This window comes from Mixophyes fleayi, chromosome 10 (genome assembly GCF_038048845.1).
Source record: "Mixophyes fleayi isolate aMixFle1 chromosome 10, aMixFle1.hap1, whole genome shotgun sequence".
NCBI classification, from domain to species: domain Eukaryota; kingdom Metazoa; phylum Chordata; class Amphibia; order Anura; family Limnodynastidae; genus Mixophyes; species Mixophyes fleayi.
Window position 1 is genome coordinate 27836245 of NC_134411.1, and position 20799 is coordinate 27857043.

At 42.3% G+C, this 20799-nt stretch overlaps 1 protein-coding gene across 9 annotated transcripts in view; it reads left to right on the plus strand.

The window, feature by feature from the left end:
- The window catches only part of SHANK2 (SH3 and multiple ankyrin repeat domains 2), a 359718-nt gene that overhangs the window by 161477 nt on the left and 177442 nt on the right, over window positions 1-20799 (plus strand). The window contains exon 1 of one of the 9 annotated variants that reach the window (XM_075188264.1): window positions 15760-15997. The exons of the other annotated variants lie outside the window; for them this stretch is intronic. Within the exon in view, the coding sequence (XP_075044365.1) occupies window positions 15961-15997 (37 nt within the window). The 5' untranslated portion in view covers window positions 15760-15960. Of the gene's footprint in view, window positions 1-15759; window positions 15998-20799 lie in introns of those variants that run through there. 9 annotated transcript variants of the gene reach the window in all.

Sequence of the window (20799 nt, forward strand, 5' to 3'; positions counted from 1 at the left end):
CCTCGTGTAAGAAAGGTTTGTCTCCTCCTTGTTCCCCCATGGAAGCCAGAGCGACAAGCTTTGTTTTTCAGCGTTGGCTGCTGTGTGTGAGTTTGTGTAAAATGATTATCAGACTCACAAGTTCTTGGATACTGTTGCTAGGTTCTAGGCCTGAGATTCTCGGTCCCTGTGTAATTATTATACATGGATGAGAGTGTGCGCACTGGTCTGGGTCTATCTTCAAAACATGTTCTCTCTTTCTTGTTTTTTTTTTTTTTTCATGTTGTAATTTTAAAGATGTTTCTATAATTATAAACCATGCAGTCATTTCTGCAATCTGGCAGGGAGGAACAGACAGAACGGCTGTAGGATACAGATTACAGGGGATATACTGTGTCATTAAATATGGTTTGTGTTGCTCTACTGTTGAACTCAGCGTGTGCACAGAAGCCTTCATTCATCTGATTTCCTGTACGTTCTTCAGTAGCTGCCTTCTCCTACTATGATAAGACCTTATTCAATGTTCTGATAAGGGCATGTAGAAATCATCTCTTACAGTCTCATGAATTAGGTGTACAAGCAAGGCTGTAGGATGTTGTGTGGGCAAGATATGGCATTCCAGTTGCTAGCCTAGGGCTAGCTGGGACTTGTAGTACCTCCTCTGCTGTATATTTCTCTTCTAGAATAACAGTGGACCTTTGGTACTCCACTTTTGACAACCGTCCCATGACCTTGACACCAGTGATTGGCATAGACAGAAGTCCCTACTTTTACTATCCACCATCTAATCACTATACACCCCCTCCCATATAGATCCTCTAGTTCCCCTAATCTAGAGATAGCAAAGTGTGAACACGCCCTCTGCTGATAAACTGCCATCCCAGGTATGTGCATTGTATATGCTGGCTATGAATGGCTGAGTATGATGACATTGTAGTTTGGCAGCACTAAATAAACAGCTGGATTTGTGTTTCTAATGTGATTTCTACCCCTGTGTTTATAAGTTGTTTATTATCTTCACCTTAGGTTACAACACCGCTCTCATGTGCTGTCATACCCTAAAAAATATAACCAGAAGTTATACTTTAGCCATATGTATTTAGGAAATGGTATGGCATGTGTAAGTCATTGCAGTCATGTGATAACCTATACAGGGCTGTATCTACATGGATGTATATCTTCTCTGTCCTGTCTATCTAGTTGATTTCTCCCCAGTAAATATGAAGCTGGCAGAAGTTTGGCAAGAAATGATTCTCTATGTTCACCTTATAATGCAGCCCCGTGTCCAGCATATGATGCAGCCCCATGACCCGTGTCCAGCATATGATGCAGCCCCGTGTCCAGCATATGATGCAGCCCCGTGTCCAGCATATGATGCAGCCCCGTGTCCAGCATATGATGCAGCCCCGTGTCCAGCATATGATGCAGCCCCATGACCCGTGTCCAGCATATGATGCAGCCCCATGACCCGTGTCCAGCATATGATGCAGCCCTGTGTCCAGCATATGATGCAGCCCCATGACACGTGTCCAGCATATGATACAGCCCCATGACCCGTGTCCAGCATATGATGCAGCCCCATGACCCGTGTCCAGCATATGATGCAGCCCCATGACCCGTGTCCAGCATACGATGCAGCCACGTGTCCAGCATACGATGCAGCCACGTGTCCAGCATATGATGCAGCCCCATGACCCATGTCCAGCATACGATGCAGCCTCATGTCCAACATATGATGCAACCCCATGACCTATGCCAAGCATGTAATACAGCCCCATGTCCAGCATACGATGCAGCCTCATGTCCAACATATGATGCAACCCCATGACCTATGCCAAGCATGTAATACAGCCCCATGTCCAGCATATGATGCAGCTTCATGACCACATATGATAAATCACCATGTCCCGCATATAATACAGGCTCATGCACATAATATAATACAGCCCCATGACCAGCATATGATGCAGCCCCATGACCCGTGTCCAGCATATGATGCAGCCCCATGACCCGTGTCCAGCATATGATGCAGCCCCATGACCCGTGTCCAGCATATGATGCAGCCCCATGACCCGTGTCCAGCATATGATGCAGCCCCATGACCCGTGTCCAGCATACGATGCAGCCTCATGTCCAGCATATGTTGCAGCCCCATGACCCATGTCCAGCATGTAATACAGCCCCATGTTCAGCATACGATGCAGCTCCATGACCACATATGATAAATCACCATGTCCCACATATAATACAGGCTCATGCTCATAATATAATACAGCCCCATGACCCATGTCCAGCATTTGATGCAGCCCCATGTCCAAATATGGTAAATCACCATGTCCTGCATATAATACAGGCCCATGCTCATCATTAATACAGGGCCATATTCAGCATGCAATACATCCCTGTGTCCTGCATATTATTCAGCCCCTATTCAGTATTTAATACCGTTCCATGTCATCATATAATACAGATCAGTTTCCAACATGTGATACATTGCAATGTCCAGTATATAATAAAGATATGTGCTAGTATAGGAGTGTAGCCCCATAACAGGAATTCAAGCAAGGCTGCATTCTGGTTGCACAAGGGGGGGGGGGAGAGAGTCCTGCTGCCTACATCAAGTCTAGTATTGTGGTGTGGACAATACTAGGGGACTGAATTGTTCATGGTGCAGCTCTGTGTATGTACCTCTACAAATTCAGCGATTCCTGGCATTGAGAGCTTATGTAACCTCCACTGACTGAACACACCTTGAATCCTTTCTCTTCATTGTGCCGTTTACTGAGGGCTAGAAATTCCTTTTGAATTGAAAGATAAATAATGAATCTGACTCCTAATGTGGCTTCGACGATGTGATCTGTAAAGACAAAAAACATCTGCTTCTTGAGACGCACAGTTCTCAGCTCATTGCCCTATATCTGATGGAAACTAACATGTTTAAAATTAGCTATTATCCACACTTGCCCTGGATTCCTATAAACCCCTGAACTGCCGGCTGCATACGTTGTCACTTATCATTGGCTCCATCCCTCGTATACAGAGATCTCGCCCAGTGCCCAGATGCTGGATAAAATGCATCATTTAGGGAAACTCTTCTCCTCTAGGTCCTGGGCAGGTCGTTCCCAGCGCCAACAGGGTTAATACTTATAACTATGAATTGCTTACAGCTGGCCAAACAATTTGGTTATATCTAATGTGGCAGAAAACTCTTCGGAGGAAGATGTTACCCAAGGATATGGAAGTTCTGGGTTGTCCTGAAGTTCTGATGGTTGCCATGGCATCAGATTATGTGGTAATCATGCTCAAAATAGTCTAAGGCTGCAACCTCATGAAATTATATGCATCTGTGTAGCCTGTGTTTAGTTCCTTGTTAGTCTGAGAGGTGCCTTGTGCCGCCCGTTCTACTGACTTATTGTCTTCCTCAGTGATGCCCAGCTCGGATACTGAGAAGGGATGAAGGGAAACATTAATGGGCATACTTTTGCTACAGAGAGAGCGGGCTAACGATGTCCCGAATTTGCAGAGTTTTCCCTTTAGTTTAGGGATGCGCAACATGGCGCTCACCAACTGTTGTGGAACTACAAGTGCCAGCATCCACTTCCAACTTGGAAGAACATGCTGGGACTTGTTGTTCCACCGCATTTGGAGAGCTGCAGGCTGCCTGAGCATGCTGCTAGATGCGACTCCTTATAGTGGAGCATTTTCAAGTTTAATGTAGAAAGAATCTGCATTTCTGCTATGACAGATGTCAATCTGCCTTTGTCTTGTCTTCGACCTCTGATCTTTATTACTTTTTATTTCTGGAAACATTTGATTGATAAGAACGTCTGACTAGGTGAAATCTATTTTAAAAGAATGTAGCAATGGGATTAACGATAGAGCACGGTACATCATACACTTTATTGACACTTGGCACACCATAAGGGCTCATACCCACTGGTGTTTTTTAACCGCATGTTACATATGTTTTTTTTGACGCACACATCTGACACTAAAAACCATTGTTTCTAGTGTTCTAAATCCATTGCCGCTTTTAGTTGTCCAAAGCTAGAATTGGATGTGGCTGCTTGCACTTAAGGTGGCACGTCCTTACTGTATGTAGACTACGGGCGAACGCCCTTTCCCCACCCCATTCCCTGCCAGAAATTGTAAGCTGTAGTAAGTGTCCTTTGCGTGCGCAGATGAATTGAGCGTTGCTGTTTTTAGTTGCGTATGTCCCGGTTATGGGCATTTGCAGATCAAAAACGGTATTTACGTTCCTTGATGAATAAGACCCATAGTGCGCAATTACGAATATATTAACTCCTTAATGTTGACGGGTTGTCTGTAAAATAAAGCTGAGTGCTTGATTGGTTGGCTTTCCACGTGATTGGAGCAGAGGTGTGAGGTAAACAATAGATAAAAATCTCTTATCTGCACTCCCCTTATTCTCTGATCCTGTGTGTTCCGTGATGCCTCTACTGCCTCAATCAGGAGATCCTCTTCCCTGCTTGGGGCAGGATTTTTTTCGGTGGTGTTGTCAGAGCCCCTCCTCCGCGAGTCTCCTTATTCTGGTAATAAAAGCCTAAAGAAGTAAGGAGAGAAGACCTCCCGCAGGGACTATTGTAGGCATCATGGGGCGTGAAGGATTGGGGGAAAGCTGATAAGGGAGTGTTAAAAAAATAAAAAATTTCCTTTATAAAAAGTGATTCTTTCACTCATTTATTTTGGTGCCTTCTCGAAAATCATGCACAGCACGGTGATAATGGTCTTGCCAACTCCGCCTGAGAAGATATACACTTAAAGGTTAAATGAGATGCTCAGTCTTAATTAGTTCTTAAAATAACAAAATCTGCACTGAGACGGAATAATAAGATGATAAACAGAGCTCATGAGAGCCGCGGCTGAAGGATATCTTGGCAGTGATGACTTGTCATACAGAATATAGATCCGGTTTGTGCCATTATTGGTGGGTATTTTCCCATTAATTGACTGAAATTATTTCTGTAGCCGTGTTTGTTTAATTTTGCTAGTAAATGTATCAAAATATAAATATATAAAAATATATATCTCATCAATGATGAGATATATTGTTTAGAGCAGTGATGGGCAACCTGATATATGTGGACCTCCAATCTTTAAAAGGGCCACACATTATCCTTAATTTCAATAATGGGAAAAACACCCCGACCTTTCTTGCCCAAAAATGCTCCAACATGCCCATCGCTTGCTTCAGATTTCCCCCACGTGCCACTCAGACTTCTCACTTTGTCTGAAAGTTTCCTGTGTGTTCTCAGACCCCCACTTGCCATTATTCTCCGTGTTATGACCTAAAGCATTGAATAAGTATGATCGGTCGTTTTAGCTGGGGGGGCCACAGGTGAAAGGTCGCCAGAGAGGATTCTGTAGCTTGAGAGAGAATTGTATTGAAGTGTAGATCTGTACTTAACAATTAAGAAATAGGCCTAACATATTTTAATTGAACCTTTGTTAGTACAATCTGTTCATATTTTTGAAAGTGATATAAATGATTTAATATATGTTAAATTTGATTGTACAATCTCAGACTGTGGGGTTTTATCTATTAATAACTGGCGATAGGGCTGATTTTTCTATTGATGGCTATCGCATCGATAGAAGATCGCCTATTGCCATATTTTATGAATAGAATCCTCAGCAATACTGGGCCCAGAGCGATGAGAGTTATCGCTTCGCCGCACCAGTCTGAGGGCGTGTGCAGGTGTGACCTGGCCCGCCAGTTCATGAGCACTGTGGAACTCCAAGCCCAGAGACGGACTTCAGTTCCACCAAGTAAAAAAAATAATTAAAAATTAAATAGTAAAATAGAAATTAACATTTATAATTCACATGGAAAACAAAAATCCAAAAGCAGAATACAGAATGACTGGGGATATGATGTCCACAACAAAGGAAAGGCACTTTGGAGTTATAGTTTCAGGTGATATGAAGGTAAGCAGGCAGTGGGCAGCACGCTGGCTTAGTGGTTAGCACTTCTGCCTCACAGCACTGGGGTCATGTGTTCAATTCCTGACCATGGCCTTATCTGTGTGAAGTTTGTATGTTCTCCCCGTGCTTGCGTGGGTTTCCTCCCACACTCCAAAAACATACTAGTAGGTTAATTGGCTGCTATTAAATTGCCCTTAGTGTGTGTGTGTGTGTGTGTGTGTGTGTGTGTGTGTGTGTGTGTGTGTGTGTGTTAGGGAATTTAGACTGTAAGCCTTAATTGGGCAGGGACTGATGTGAGGGAATTCTCTGTACAGTGCTGCGGAATTAGTGGCGCTATATAAATAGATGATGATGACTAGGATACATAGGGAGAGGTATTTGCAGCAAGAAGAGGGAGGTTATAGTGTCACCTTATAGGTCACTGATAAAAGACGTCCCCTTGAGTTCCGTGTACAGTTCTGGAGAACCCATTACCAACGATACATAGGCTGCATAACAAAATCGGGAAAGACTTCCAGACCTAAACATTAGTGGAGAGAAGGGACAGATGTCATAGAAACATTAAAATATATCAAGGATATTAATATGGCTCAGGAAGGCCGTATTCTCTAATACTCCGATAATTGAAAAACCTCACCGCAAGAAAATAAAGAAATCAAACAAACAAAAAATAAATTGCACACAATCCAGGTGGACCTGTTGGTCTAGTTCTGTTTATGTTTGTGCTCACACAGCTGCTGATGTTTTGTGTTTTTATGCTTTTTCGTCACTATTTAATGCTTGGCACTTCAGCGAGACAATTCTCATTACAGCGGCTAATGAGATGCTTAGTAAAGTCAGAGGGCTTCTTACCGTACTAATTTGTTCTTATGGTTTGCGCTGGGACACGATGCACATCAAGTTAATAGCTGTGTAGCTAAATATGACTAAATATCGGTTCGGCTCACAGAAATGGCTGTTTCAGTTATGTCGCTAAGCGTCCTTTAGGAACCACATAAGTGTAAAACTGCAGCACAATTGCTCTTTTGTGACATTGCATTCATATTTTTGCGCCATTACGCACATGAGAGGAAGAAAATGTATTTGCGGACTAATATATGGCTAAAGTTTGCACTGAGCAATGAGAAGATTTGAGTTAATGAATAGGTGTGGGGTGAGATGATCAATGGTTGGAGGGTATGCGCAGAGCCGTAATTTAGATTGTAGCGCCTGGGGCGAGAGACAAATGAAATTGGCTGCCATTAGTATTTAAGGCAGGGAGGGCTTAGCTGACTCCTAATTACAACCCAAATTTCATATAAGGAGATGCATTAACTGATCTCTATGTTCACCGAGAGTCATCTAGAGGAATCAATAAATCAATCAACAGACCTAGTGACCCCTGACCTTGGCTTTGTCTGACCATCCTTTACCATCTCCGCTGTTTCCTGATCTGCAGCTGCGGTTTAGTATAACGAACCTACACTACTTGGAGTTAAGTCCTGGGGCATCCGAGTACCTGTGAGCGCGTCTAGTTCTACGGGAAAGGCGGCTGCTGTAGGTGAAGACCTCTGCCAGTCTGTTCTGCAGGTTCATTATCTGACCACCAGCAGCCTAACACCCTCATGTCCACTTCATTCTGCCTCTGACCTATGCCTTACCTTGTCTCTGGTAACCACCTCTCACAGTCACCTCTTCTACCATTGCGCTACACACACCTGGGATTCTCTCATGCCGATCAGACTCTTATATGTTCTCTGAAAACCCATCTCTTTATTAGAGCTTACCCTACTCCCACCTACACTGGTACACCCTTAACTGTCCAAGTCCTCACTCTGAGCCATCCTCGCTCTTATGTCTCAGCTGTGCCCTTTTCCCACTAGGGTATGCACTCATTCACTGACCTATTATAAGGTAAGATATTGGGGTAAATTTATCAAGCTGCAGATTTGAAAAAGTGGAGATGTTGCCTGTAGCAACCAATCAGATTCTAGTTAATGAAAGCTAGAATCTGATTAGTTGCTACAGGCAACATCTCCACCCGTTTCAAACCCACAGCTTGATAAATTTACCCCATTTTCTTAAAAAAACAGTTTTCTCCTTCACCACAATAGGTCTGGGGTCTGTATACTAATGCGACCAGAGATTTTAGAGCTCTGCATTATAAAGCCATCAGAGATTTAAGGGGCTTGCATTGTAAAGCTACTAGAGATTTGGGGTCATCATTTTATAATGGCTCCTGAACAGGGGTGGCATTCAATAGTAGTCACATATATGCATTGTGTTTTGACTAGCGGTCGGTCATGAAAATGCTCTCTGTATTATGTAGAGGTAACTAGAATGATCTCTGTATTGTATATGTCAGTAGAATGCTCTGTGTATGTATATAGGTTAATATAATGTTCTCTGGATTGTATATAGGTCACTAGAATGTTCTGTGTATTGTATAGTGGTCACTAGAATGTTCTGTGTATTGTACAGTGGTCACTAGAATGTTCTGTGTATTGTATAATGGTCACTAGAATGTTCTGTGTATTGTATAGTGGTCACTAGAATCTTCTGTGTATTGTATAGTGGTGATTTAGAATGTTCTGTGTATTGTATAGCGGTCACTAGAATGTTCTGTGTATTGTATAGCGGTCACTAGAATGTTCTGTGTATTGTATAGCGGTCACTAGAATGCTCTGTGTATTGTATAGCGGTCATTAGAATGCTCTGTGTATTGTATAGCGGTCATTAGAATGTCCTGTGTATTGATTACTAGTCAGATGGGGCTGTGTTTTATTTGATTATATCTTTGACATAATTTATTTTTTACATATATTTTCTTAGCTATATAAAAACACACCCAAGTTAGGCAAACTACACTGACACAATTTTTTCCACACCAATTGCAGTGAAAATGTCTGTGTGCCCCACTTACCAAGACCTGACAGCCCTCCCTTAATAACAAAAATATTTATTTTAAAACCTGTTTTTGTTTTGTTTGTTGCTCGTTTTATAAAATGATATTCCTGTTTTTTTTCCCCCTGAACCTGACCTATTTTGCAGTTGCATTTGAGCCTGAGGGTGATGCACACATATCAGTGTTTGATTGCTGGGTTGAACCATTAGGAATACTGTACATTCATGTTTTATTCTGGAGATGGCTTGTGTGAATGTGCCTCCTACGTACATCTGTGATCTCTTTAAGCGCCAATCATTAAATGTGTACATCCAGAATCATGGAATATATGTAAATGAGCACATCACCTGCTGTCTTTTTGGTAGAAATATGAGGAAATGTAATTTTCATAAAGCAGTTTTTATCTCTTTTGTTTATCTAGAGACTTTTAGCTGCCAAAACCTTAGTTTTACACAATTAGATGTCTCCTCCTAAGAGATTAAAATAGCCGTAACTTTATTAGTCCACTTACAGTATCACATTAAGTAGAGTACTGTAATCTTTCATAATACTTGCTCACCAAACACTGCGATAGTACAAAACTAGACCAAATACAAAATGCAAGTTGCTCAATTATTATTATTATTATCCTTTGTTTATACAGTGCCGACATATTACACAGCAATGTACATTGAGGGGTCCATGATACAAATAAATAACATACAATGACATGGAACAGAAGGTAAAGATGGTTCTGGCCAAAAATAGCTTACAATCTTAGATGTGTTAAAGAACAATTGGGGGCAGTGAAATATCAATTTTAGCTGTTGGGGAGTGTGTGTTTGGCTAAGCAGCGGCATTATCCGCCTCCTATATTATTGCCGCCATTGGTCACTTACATTTAATATACTTAACGATTTATAACCAGCAAAAGCTGTGACCCAATCTTTGTTACTCTTATTTAGTTAGGATGGTCCAATTGCAGAGCAGACGACATAAAATAATATCCAAGGACACTTGCGTTGCCTAACTGGAATTCTCTTTTAAGAACCCCCCCCCCCCCCCCTACCCCATACTTGCCTACTTTTGAAGGCAGCTGTCCGGGAGGGGGACCGTCGAGGGGGGCGCAGCGCGCCGTTTAGCCCCGCCCCCACCATCTTCAACAACGGCGACAGCTGGATCCGGGATTTTTGCCTGCTCTCTCTCTCTGGAGTCCGGGAGAACTCCCAAAAATTCGGGAGTCTCCCGGACATTCCGGGAGAGTAGGCAACTATGCTTTACCCCCTTACCAAAGCTATCACAAAAGCTGTGGTCCTATGCTGTAATGGCTGATTGTCCTGTCGTACAGATAATAGTTTGTCATTTGTCTAGAGCACTGCCTTTGTGATACTTGGAGAAGTTAAAATAAAAAAAAAATGTGTTTGTTTGGACACCTCCTTTTAATATACGAATCATTACATTACAATCTTGCATTTATAATAATGTATTTTACAACTGTCGGACAAGTCCGTAACCTTCTCTGATTAAACTGTTTGAAAACGTTAATTCAGTGTAAAGATGAAAGCTGCTGAATGTTGTCCATCCCCCATATTATATCGGTCACACTTCCTGACAACTGATTACTTGTTTTCTTATAAATAATTTCCTGTTTCCCACCTGCTATATTTTCTGGTAATTACTGTGGGGGAGATAATTGCTGCCTGATCCTTTTTATGCTAAAATGTAGGTCACAGTACGTTTGTTACAGTTAATTTTGCTGTACAGATATGTTTGAGTACAGATATTTTACTTTTCAGCGGCATTAGAGAGACGGTCAAAAGCTTGCCTGGAAACAATAGCTTTGGTGACACTGGTCTTTAAGGAGATATGTGACAGTACAAGTAGATAGACGTCCGATACCCCATAAGAATAGTCTTAGTGACGCTGGTTATAAATTGCCACTTAGTGACCCTGTACATTTCTCACAGTATAAATGTCGCAGTTACTAGCTAGATGCTTTTTAAGTAAAATGCAATTACACCTCTTGAGATTGACAGCAAACGCATAAAATATTGCACCAAAATAATTATATTTACCAGCTATGTTACAATAATGCACAATTTACGGCATCTCATTGCACTATAATCTGAGGGTCATCTGCTGTGTTTGGCGACAGAGGTCACATTGGTGTGTTTGGAACATTGGGAAAGTCCAGCAAAAGACTGGTAATAAAATGGCGGCATGGACTAACTCTGGCTCAGTGGCATCACAATAAAAATGACTAACTTTCTGGTCCTCAGTCTTTTTGGTGTTACTAATGGGGGGGTGTTACTAGACATTTGTGGGCCCCATAGTAAAATTTTGTGAGGGCCCCCATGTACATGAAGCAGACCTTTTCTCACCTTCTCTGACTTACTGAAGCTCCCTCTACTGATCAGACTGTAACTGCCTATAAGTAAGCAATAGGAATTGGCCTACACTGATAACCAATCACAGGCTTCCTTTTGGTTGCATGACAGCTGTTGCAGGCTGATCACTAGGGTGATCTTCAGTAATCTGCAGGAGGTGAGAAATTGCTGCTGCGTGGGGCTTTGAAACGGGCAGCCTGTAGCAGCTACACCTTCGTTCACAGTAGTTCTGAACCTGGTTCACATAGAATTCTCATTGCATTTTGTTTTTTCCCTGTAACCCATAAACTCTTGTCACACATCCAGCCAGGTGTCCTGAGGCTATTTGGGATCACTGGACAAGCCAATGAGCTCTGCCAGGTAGAAAGCAGCTTCCATGGGTCAGCTCTAGTTTAATTAGACAGGCTGAGAAGACTAGGTGACATGGCCAAAAGTTTTGAGAATGACACAAATATTATGTTTCACAAAGTCTGCTGCCTCAGTTTTTATGATTGCAATTTGCATATATTTCAAAATGTCGTGAAGAGTGATCAGATAAATTGCAATTAATTTCAAAGTCTCTTTGCCATGACAATGAACGTTATCCCTAAAACAACATTTCCACTGCATTTTAGCCCTGCCACAAAAGGGCCAGCTGACATCAGGTCAGTGATTCTCTTGTTAAAACAGGTGAGCGTGTTGAGGAGGACAAAGCTGGAGATCACTTTGTCATGCTGATTGAGTTAGAATAATAGACTGGAAGCTTTAAAAGGAGGGTGGTGTTTGAAATAATTGTTCTTCCTCTGTTAACCCTGGTTATCTGAAACACGTGCAGTCATCCTTGCTTTGCACAAAAAGCTCAGGCAAGAGATATTGCTACTAGTAAGATTGCTCATAAATCAACCATTTATCGGATCATTAAGAACTTCAAGGAGAGAGGTTCTATAGTTGTGAAGAAGGCTTCAGAGCGCTTAAGTACGTCCAGCAAGAGCCAGGTCCATCTCCTAAAGTTGATTCGGCTGCTAGATCGGGGCACCACCAGTGCAGAGCTTGCTCAGGAATGGCAGCAGGCCGGTGTGAGTGCATCTGCGCGCATAGTGAGGTGAAGAATTTTGGTGGATGGCCTGGTGTCAAGAAGGCCAGCAAAGAAGCCACTTCAGGGACAGACTGATATTCTGTAAAATGCTTGGACTGCTGAGGACTCAGGTAAAGTAATTTTCTCTGATGAATCCCATTTCAGGTTGTTTGGGACATCTGGAAAAACGCTTGTGCGGAGAAGGAAAGGTGAGCGCTACCATCAATACTATGTCATGTCAACAGTAAAGCATCCTGAGACCATTCATGTGTGGGGTTGTTTCTCAGCCAAGGGCGTGGACTCACTCATAATTTTGCTTAAGAACACAGCCATGAATATAGAATGGTACCAAAACATCCTCCAAGAGCAACTTCTCCCAACCATCCAAGAACAGTTTGGTGACTAACAATGCCTTTTCCAGCATGATGGAGCACCTTGTCATAATGCAAAAGTGATAACGAAGTGGCTCGAGGATCAAAACCTCTAAATTTTGGGTCCATGATCAGGAAACTCCCCAGACCTTAATCCCATTGAGAACTTGTGGTCAACCCTCAAGACGTGGGTGGACAAACCCACAAATTCTGACAAATTCCAAGCATTGATTAGGCAAGAATGGGCGGCCATCAGTCAGTATGTGGCCCAGAAGTTGATTGACAGCATGCCAGGGCGAATTGCAGAGGTCTTCAAAAAGAAGGGTCAACACTGCAAATATTGACTTTGTATAAACTTAATGTAATTGTCAATAAAACTCTTTGACACTTATGAAATGCTTGTAATTATACTTCTGTGTAACATAGCAACATCTGACAAAAAGGTCTAAAAACACTGAAGCAGCAAACTTTGTGAAAACCAATACTTGTGTCATTCTCAAAGCTTTTTGCCATGACTGTAGGTTCTAGATTAGTTACAGCAGTCAGAAAAGGCTGGATCAGTGGTTCCCAAACCCAGTCCTCGTGGACCACTAACAGTCAATCATTATAACAATCATTATACCACCTGTGGATCTGTTACAATGTGTCGGTCAGTAATGAATACACCTGTGTTGCAGCAAGAAGATATGGAAAACCTGCACTGTTAGGGGTTCCTGAGGACTGGGTTTGGGAAACGATGAACTAGTTAATTTAGGTTAATTCTAGTTTAGTTATAGAAGTCAGTGACCAGGTGACATAGGTCAGCTCTGGTTTAGTTGCATTAGTCAGTGACTAGGTGACATAGATCAGCTCTGGTTTAGTTGCATTAGTCATTGACCAGGTGACATAGATTAGCTCTGGTTTAGTTGCATTAGTCAGTGACTAGGTGACATAGATCAGCTCTGGTTTAGTTGCATTAGTCAGTGACCAGGTGACATAGTTCCGCTCTTGTTTAGTTGCATTAGTCAGTGACTAGGTGACATAGATCAGTTCTGGTTTAGTTGCATTAGTCAGTGACTATGTGACATAGGTCAGCTCTGGTTTAGTTACATTAGTCAGTGACCAGGTGTCATAGGTCAGCTCTGGTTTAGTTGCATTAGTAGGTGACATAGGTCAGCTCTGGTTTAGTTGCATTAGTCAGTGACCAGGTGACATAGGTCAGCTCTGGATTAGTTGCATTAGTCAGTGACCAGGTGACATAGGTCAGCTCTGGTTTAGTTGCATTAGTCAGTGACCAGGTGACATAGGTCAGCTCTGGTTTAGTTGCATTAGTAGGTGACATAGGTCAGCTCTGGTTTAGTTGCATTAGTCAGTGACCAGGTGACATAGGTCAGCTCTGGTTTAGTTGCATTAGTAGGTGACATAGGTCAGCTCTGGTTTAGTTGCATTAGTCAGTGACCAGGTGACATAGGTCAGCTCTGGATTAGTTGCATTAGTCAGTGACCAGGTGACATAGGTCAGCTCTGGTTTAGTTGCATTAGTCAGTGACCAGGTGACATAGGTCAGCTCTGGTTTAGTTACATTAGTCAGTGACTAGGTGACATAGATCAGCCCTGGTTTAGTTGCATTAGTCAGTGACCAGGTGACATAGGTCAGCTCTGGTTTAGTTACATTAGTCAGTGACTAGGTGACATAGGTCAGCTCTGGATTAGTTACATTAATCAGTGACCAGGTGACATAGGTCAGCTCTGGTTTAGTTACATTAGTCAGTGACTAGGTGACATAGGTCAGCTCTGGATTAGTTACATTAATCAGTGACTAGGTGACATAGGTCAGCTCTGGTTTAGTTACATTAGTCAGTGACTAGGTGACAGGTCAGCTCTGGTTTAGTTACATTAGTCAGTGACCAGGTGACATAGATCAGCTCTGGTTTAGTTGCATTAGTCAGTGACCAGGTGACATAGGTCAGCTCTGGTTTAGTTGCATTAGTCAGTGACCAGGTGACATAGGTCAGCTCTGGTTTAGTTGCATTAGTCAGTGACCAGGTGACATAGGTCAGCTCTGGTTTAGTTGCATTAGTCAGTGACTAGGTGACATAGGTCAGCTCTGGTTTAGTTGCATTAGTCAGTGACTAGGTGACATAGGTCAGCTCTGGTTTAGTTGCATTAGTCAGTGACTAGGTGACATAGGTCAGCTCTGGTTTAGTTACATTAGTCAGTGACTAGGTGACAGGTCAGCTCTGGTTTAGTTGCATTAGTCAGTGACCAGGTGACATAGGTCAGCTCTGGTTTAGTTACATTAGTCAGTGACTAGGTGACATAGGTCAGCTCTGGTTTAGTTGCATTAGTCAGTGACCAGGTGACATAGGTCAGCTCTGGTTTAGTTACATTAGTCAGTGACTAGGTGACATAGGTCAGCTCTGGTTTAGTTACATTAGTCAGTGACTAGGTGACAGGTCAGCTCTGGTTTAGTTGCATTAGTCAGTGACTAGGTGACATAGATCAGCTCTGGTTTAGTTGCATTAGTCAGTGACTAGGTGACATAGGTCAGCTCTGGTTTAGTTACATTAGTCAGTGACTACGTGACATAGGTCAGCTCTGGTTTAGTTACATTAGTCAGTGACTAGGTGACAGGTCAGCTCTGGTTTAGTTACATTAGTCAGTGACCAGGTGACATAGGTCAGCTCTGGTTTAGTTACATTAGTCAGTGACTACGTGACATAGGTCAGCTCTGGTTTAGTTACATTAGTCAGTGACTAGGTGACAGGTCAGCTCTGGTTTAGTTACATTAGTCAGTGACCAGGTGACATAGGTCAGCTCTGGATTAGTTGCATTAGTCAGTGACCAGATGACTTGTGTAGCACAGTCTGAGGTAACATAGTTCTCTGGTTCTGTGACAATAATCAGAAAGGACAGGATGTCTGGCACACAGTTTTATGGAAAGACAGAAGCCATAGTAATACTGTTCTCTAGTTGTAAGCACATGTCCCCATAGAACTCTTCCCAGAGCTCTTGCTATGCAGTGCTGGAATGTGTCTCATCTCTGCCCTGTGCCATCCAAAATGTGTGTGACCCTCTCCAGCTCCCCCTCACTCTCCCTACTACACAATCCTTACAATAGCGGAGGAACAAGCCCGACCTGCTCACATGACTCACTCTGTGAAAGATTGCAAGATGTTTGAGCATCTCCACTCTGCGCGCAGCCGTTCCCCAGCTGACAGGCAGGATATGGGGTGGGCTTTTCACCAGAGTATTGGGTACTGCTTGCCCAGCAATGCTGTCTCTTCCACACTTCCCGGGAACTTGCTCCTCCGTGCAGGCTGCAGGCAGCTGAAACTGACAGGCATAGGGGCTTGTACATCACTGCCAAATTACAAGGAAGATGAAGTCTTTGTTCAGTGCATTCACAAAGAAGGAAGGTAAGCTGTGTGTTTGTGGGGGGGTTAGTTGGGACTCTTATGCTGGCCCAAATTTATCTTGTTAAACTTTAAATGGTCTCTTTGCCCTTAAATACTTAGGATAGTTGACAGTGTCATTAATAATATATGTACATGTCCTGGATTGTACTGAGAAAGTGTCAGAGAATCAGTGTAACGTTGTGTGGGCTTTAATTCTTTCTGAATGGGAAACAGATCCAGATCAGAGGGGTATGGCTGTTCATACACAACGTAGTAGGATGGTGTAATGCAGGGTTAGGAAAAAGTGTGTGTCTCTAGTATCTGTGGAACTAGAAGTCCCAGCATGTCCAGGTAGCCAGCTGACAGGTCATGCTGGGATTTGTAGTTCCACAGCAAGTGGAGTGACAGAAATTGCCTGCTGTTGTTCCATTCTTAAATCTGGTGACTCCATGTCTTGTCAATGTCTTGTGCATTTATTTACAATGTCTAAATAGCAAAAACAAGTGATGTAGATGAATTGAGTAGCAGACTTCATTATGGAGCGGGGAGAGAGGGAGACAGATGTCGCTCAAGAGAGACTTGGAGTGACATTTAAATGGAGAGGTGATTGATACTCATGTCATCGCTTGCTCTGAGCAGGAATTAAGGAATCAAATTAGATAGGAACATAATTTGTCTCATTTTGTTTGGAGTTTTACTGGGCATGACTACTATAGCAAATCTCAAAATTAATCACTTAGAAGCAAAGTGGCCTTGAATAATTATTAGTCATCAATGTCCTGTGTTCTTACATATATCGTTTACCCTCCGGCTCTTCCACTAAGACAAGGAGCTTGGCCGCCATGACAAGTGATGCTTACAAATCCTGTATTCAGCCCAGTTTGCATATGTCAGCATTGTTCCACACCCTCTCTGCCGGGTGGTACCGTTGTGTATCCACCACTCCTTCAGGGCTCCATTGACCACTCTGTTCTCTGAATACCACTCTTGTTTTTTGCATTGATACTGCTTCCCAGGCTTAAATGAATGACGGCTGTGAAGGTCAACGCTTTGCAAATGTCTCAAGGTGATAGAAGTTGCCAGCAAGTCTTTGTTCCCAGGTTATGACTAATTAATAAAGGTGCTTGATATTTAGGAAGATGAAATTAAACCATTGTCTGTTTATATGTTTGTTTTTGCTGAGCCCTCGATTTATTATAAAAATTTGTGATTGTGGTATTGTTTAAGTAGAGTACAAGTGTAGCTGGTATTTATTTCAGAAACCCACATGCCTTCCCCATTCATTAAACATGCAAATAATAACAATTCCCCTGGCACCCCAGTTGTACAGGGATACAAACCATGATATGCCCGGCACCCAAATTGGCGCAGAACTGTGTTTCATCATTTTTATTTTTTTATATTGAAAGGTTTTATTTGAAGTGACATCTTTATTTTGACTTCACATATTTAGAAGGGTTTTTATAAGAGGTAACTTTAATCATACGTTTCCTTGAATGCGAAAACTGTTCTGTGTAGAATAACATTCAGAAGTTGCCTAGTACATCCTGCCATATCTATGTGAAAAGTCCATCACACACCCATAGCCATTGGCTTGGATCCACTGTTGCTAGCAGTAATGTATATTGTGGTTCAGTTTTTGCCTCCTTTGCCTGTTTACTTCTTTAAAAATAAAATAACAGGAGACAAGTAGAGCAAAGCATTCCCATTGCCATAGAATTTTATATATCTCCCTTCTGAACGCATAGACGGATCATAGCGAGTGTCATCCCACTGTCAGCAAAAAAAAATAATCAAAAAAATCCTGAGACTGTAGACTGATGTGCACTCTATATGTTACCCATTTTATGGCACATGTATACGTAACCTGAGAGATGTTTGTGTATCTCTTACAGTATATTTATTATGTTGTCTTGCAATGCATGACATAGAAAGAATTAAACAAATTTAGTAAAGGTATAGATCGGTAAATGGGCAATGAGTTTATGTAGTTTGCAGAATGCTAAAAAATGTTAGTGTTTGTGTAAATTCCGTCACATGACTGTATGATGGGGTGTATTGTATAGTGAATGTCTGTTAGTTTGCTGTTTCTTTGATGAAATGGGATCTTTGACTAATTATAAGGCTGATTTTAGAGATATGTCTTTCTGATGCTGACACAGCTCATCACTGTTACATGACATCTAGGTTCCCTGTTTCTTAACCTTCTGTATAAAGCACAGATCTGCCTACATGTGTGTATGTAGATAGTCCTGCCTTGTGTATGAGGCTGTCGCAGGTGGTTATTTGAGAGTGTTGGATATCTCGGAGATTCCATCTGGAGCAACACAAGCGTCTGTCACTCCATCTTGCACAATGGTGTATCACCGTGGCTACTTTGTTAACCACGCAACCTTTTGGACGTGTGTGTACTTCATGTTTCTTTCTTATATTTGTCCTTCCTCCCTCTCCACTAATTTTTTGGGGAATTGGCCCCATTACGAAAATTATATTTGAAATGTTTAACTCCAGCGATGAAAATCTTTTTGGAAGTGTATCTTTCTGAAGGAATTCAAGTGCAGTTAGTGGAAATATTATCTGGAATGCTGAGGACTTCGGGTTTTTCCGCGTAAGGATTTCTTTCTGCAGTTTGCAGCACCATGTTTACTAGATGGCATTTTAAAAATTACTCCCTGACTTTCCTCAAATTGCCCCTGGCATTCTCCACCTAATTGTTTTTTTTTCAGTGCTCCTCACAGTGGCTATTTGCAGGTGATGATGTCTGTGTGTATGAGACAAACTCCACCACTGATAGGCTGTATTGGAGTGTTTTGGAGTGGTATTACAGGTTGACAGAAGCCTCTAAAGCCAAAATAATAATATAAAAAAAACAACACAGCGCTGTAACACGTATGATACTGTACAATACATCATCTGCTGCAGTAGAGAATAAAACATAAGCGGACAAATTAAAGCTTGTGAGCAAAGTTTTAAACACTATTGTCCTTCCATCGACTATTTCTAGCAGACCAGTGGTGCAGACTGAGTTCTCCAATCTTCTGTGAATCAAGGAAGTCACCAAGTTAAACTACTCTACCAGTTCATGTTATATCACACTTGCCAACTTTTCATCGTTTGCTTCAGGGAGATACCGGGAAGTGGGGGCGGGGCTTGACTAATCACATCATGTTGGCCCCGCCCCTGAAGGGTTGTCACAATTTTGGCCAATTACTGCAGGGGGCACAGATAGATGAAGCGATATTTGCGTCATTAAGCCCCGCCACTTATCTATTGTAGGGCGAAAACCGGGAGGTCTCCCAGAACTGCGGGAGTCTCCCGGACATTCCGAGAGAGTAGGCAACTATGCGTTAAAGAAAAGCAGCTAATGAATCTCTACAGACTGAAGTGTCTTTTACATTTCTGTCTCCATTATTGAAGTCATGTTGTCTTACCTGTCAGTCTTTGATTAAATCTTAGTCTCCATAAAAATGGCCACCTCCAAAGGCATCCATACATAGGACACATTTTCTGAACTGTGTCATCATGCCACAGATGGCGAAGCCAACCACGTCTTGAACTGGCTCAGGATCAGGGAGAATGCCAGACTCTTCAGGGAGTGAGGGAGATCACCCCTATTTCATGGAGTCTCCCTGACATTCAGGGAGAGTTGGCAAGTATGTGTTATACTCAGCTCTCTAGTATCTGAGCCTCTGTCTGTCTTATCAGGTGAAGCTGTCTAACTAGACTGCGACCACCAGGTTCAAAACTGATTTGGAATCCACGGTGCTAAAGTCTTGTTCGGGAACCCAGAAACCATAAACGGACACGAGTTTGAGGTTTCTCTCCAACCTACACAGTATCATTCATTAGATCAATGTTGGCTAACCTGTGACACTCCAGGTGTTGTGAAACTACAAGTCCCAGCATACCCTTCCAGCAATAAGCTGCTATATATTGGCAAAGCATGCTGGGGCTTGTAGTTTCACAACACCTGGAGTGTCACAGGTTAGCCAACACTGCATTAGATAATATCTTCCTTTGCATCATGTTACTGATTAAGCTTGGGACTGGAAATAGGTATATTTACACGTTCTGTCATCATTTCATTGTGGACAGAGAGGACAATGTATATCATGACTAAAATCTCTGCTGTACGACCAGTTGTGGCAAATCCAGCATTAATGGATTTGAGATATGTTTATATGTCTCCAAGTCCAGCATTTCTGTTGTGGATGTGTCCGTTCCATGTAACAATTAGAAGGAAACATCACATCGGTGTATTTATAAGTAACACGCGTACAGAGCTGTAATTGGCAAGCTGAACGGAGGGGATGTGTGATGCTATATATAACTTGGTGCCATTGTGGTGTACTGTACCCTTCTCCACCTCATCTCCAACATGTTTATCACTGATTTAAACTAGCGTTGCTTGTTGTATTTCCCAGTACGTTTTTCTCCTTTAGAATGGTCCTAATAGGCTGCTGAGCCAAGACTCAAACCTCTCACGCTAAAATGTAGCCAGGCCCTGGCTCCCACTTAGTCTACAACGGACCTGTCGCCTACCCACAAGCGAAGCAGCCATTTTGTGCATCAAACTAATATTCAGCCTATCAATTCACAAGGTTTGGTTCCCCTGAATATTGGTTCAGACCACAAATTGTCCGCCTACACTCTGTAGATGATGGATTTGTTTTATGAATTGTTGCAGTTTTAAAAAACACATCCTGTTGGGTGATGTGTTTTCATCTTTCCATGTTGTTTAGTTGGTCTGGTTTGCTGTAGGTAAGAATTGACTATTGCGTTGTCCGCTTATGGTGTCTTCTTGCTAGTTCTAAATTGCAACC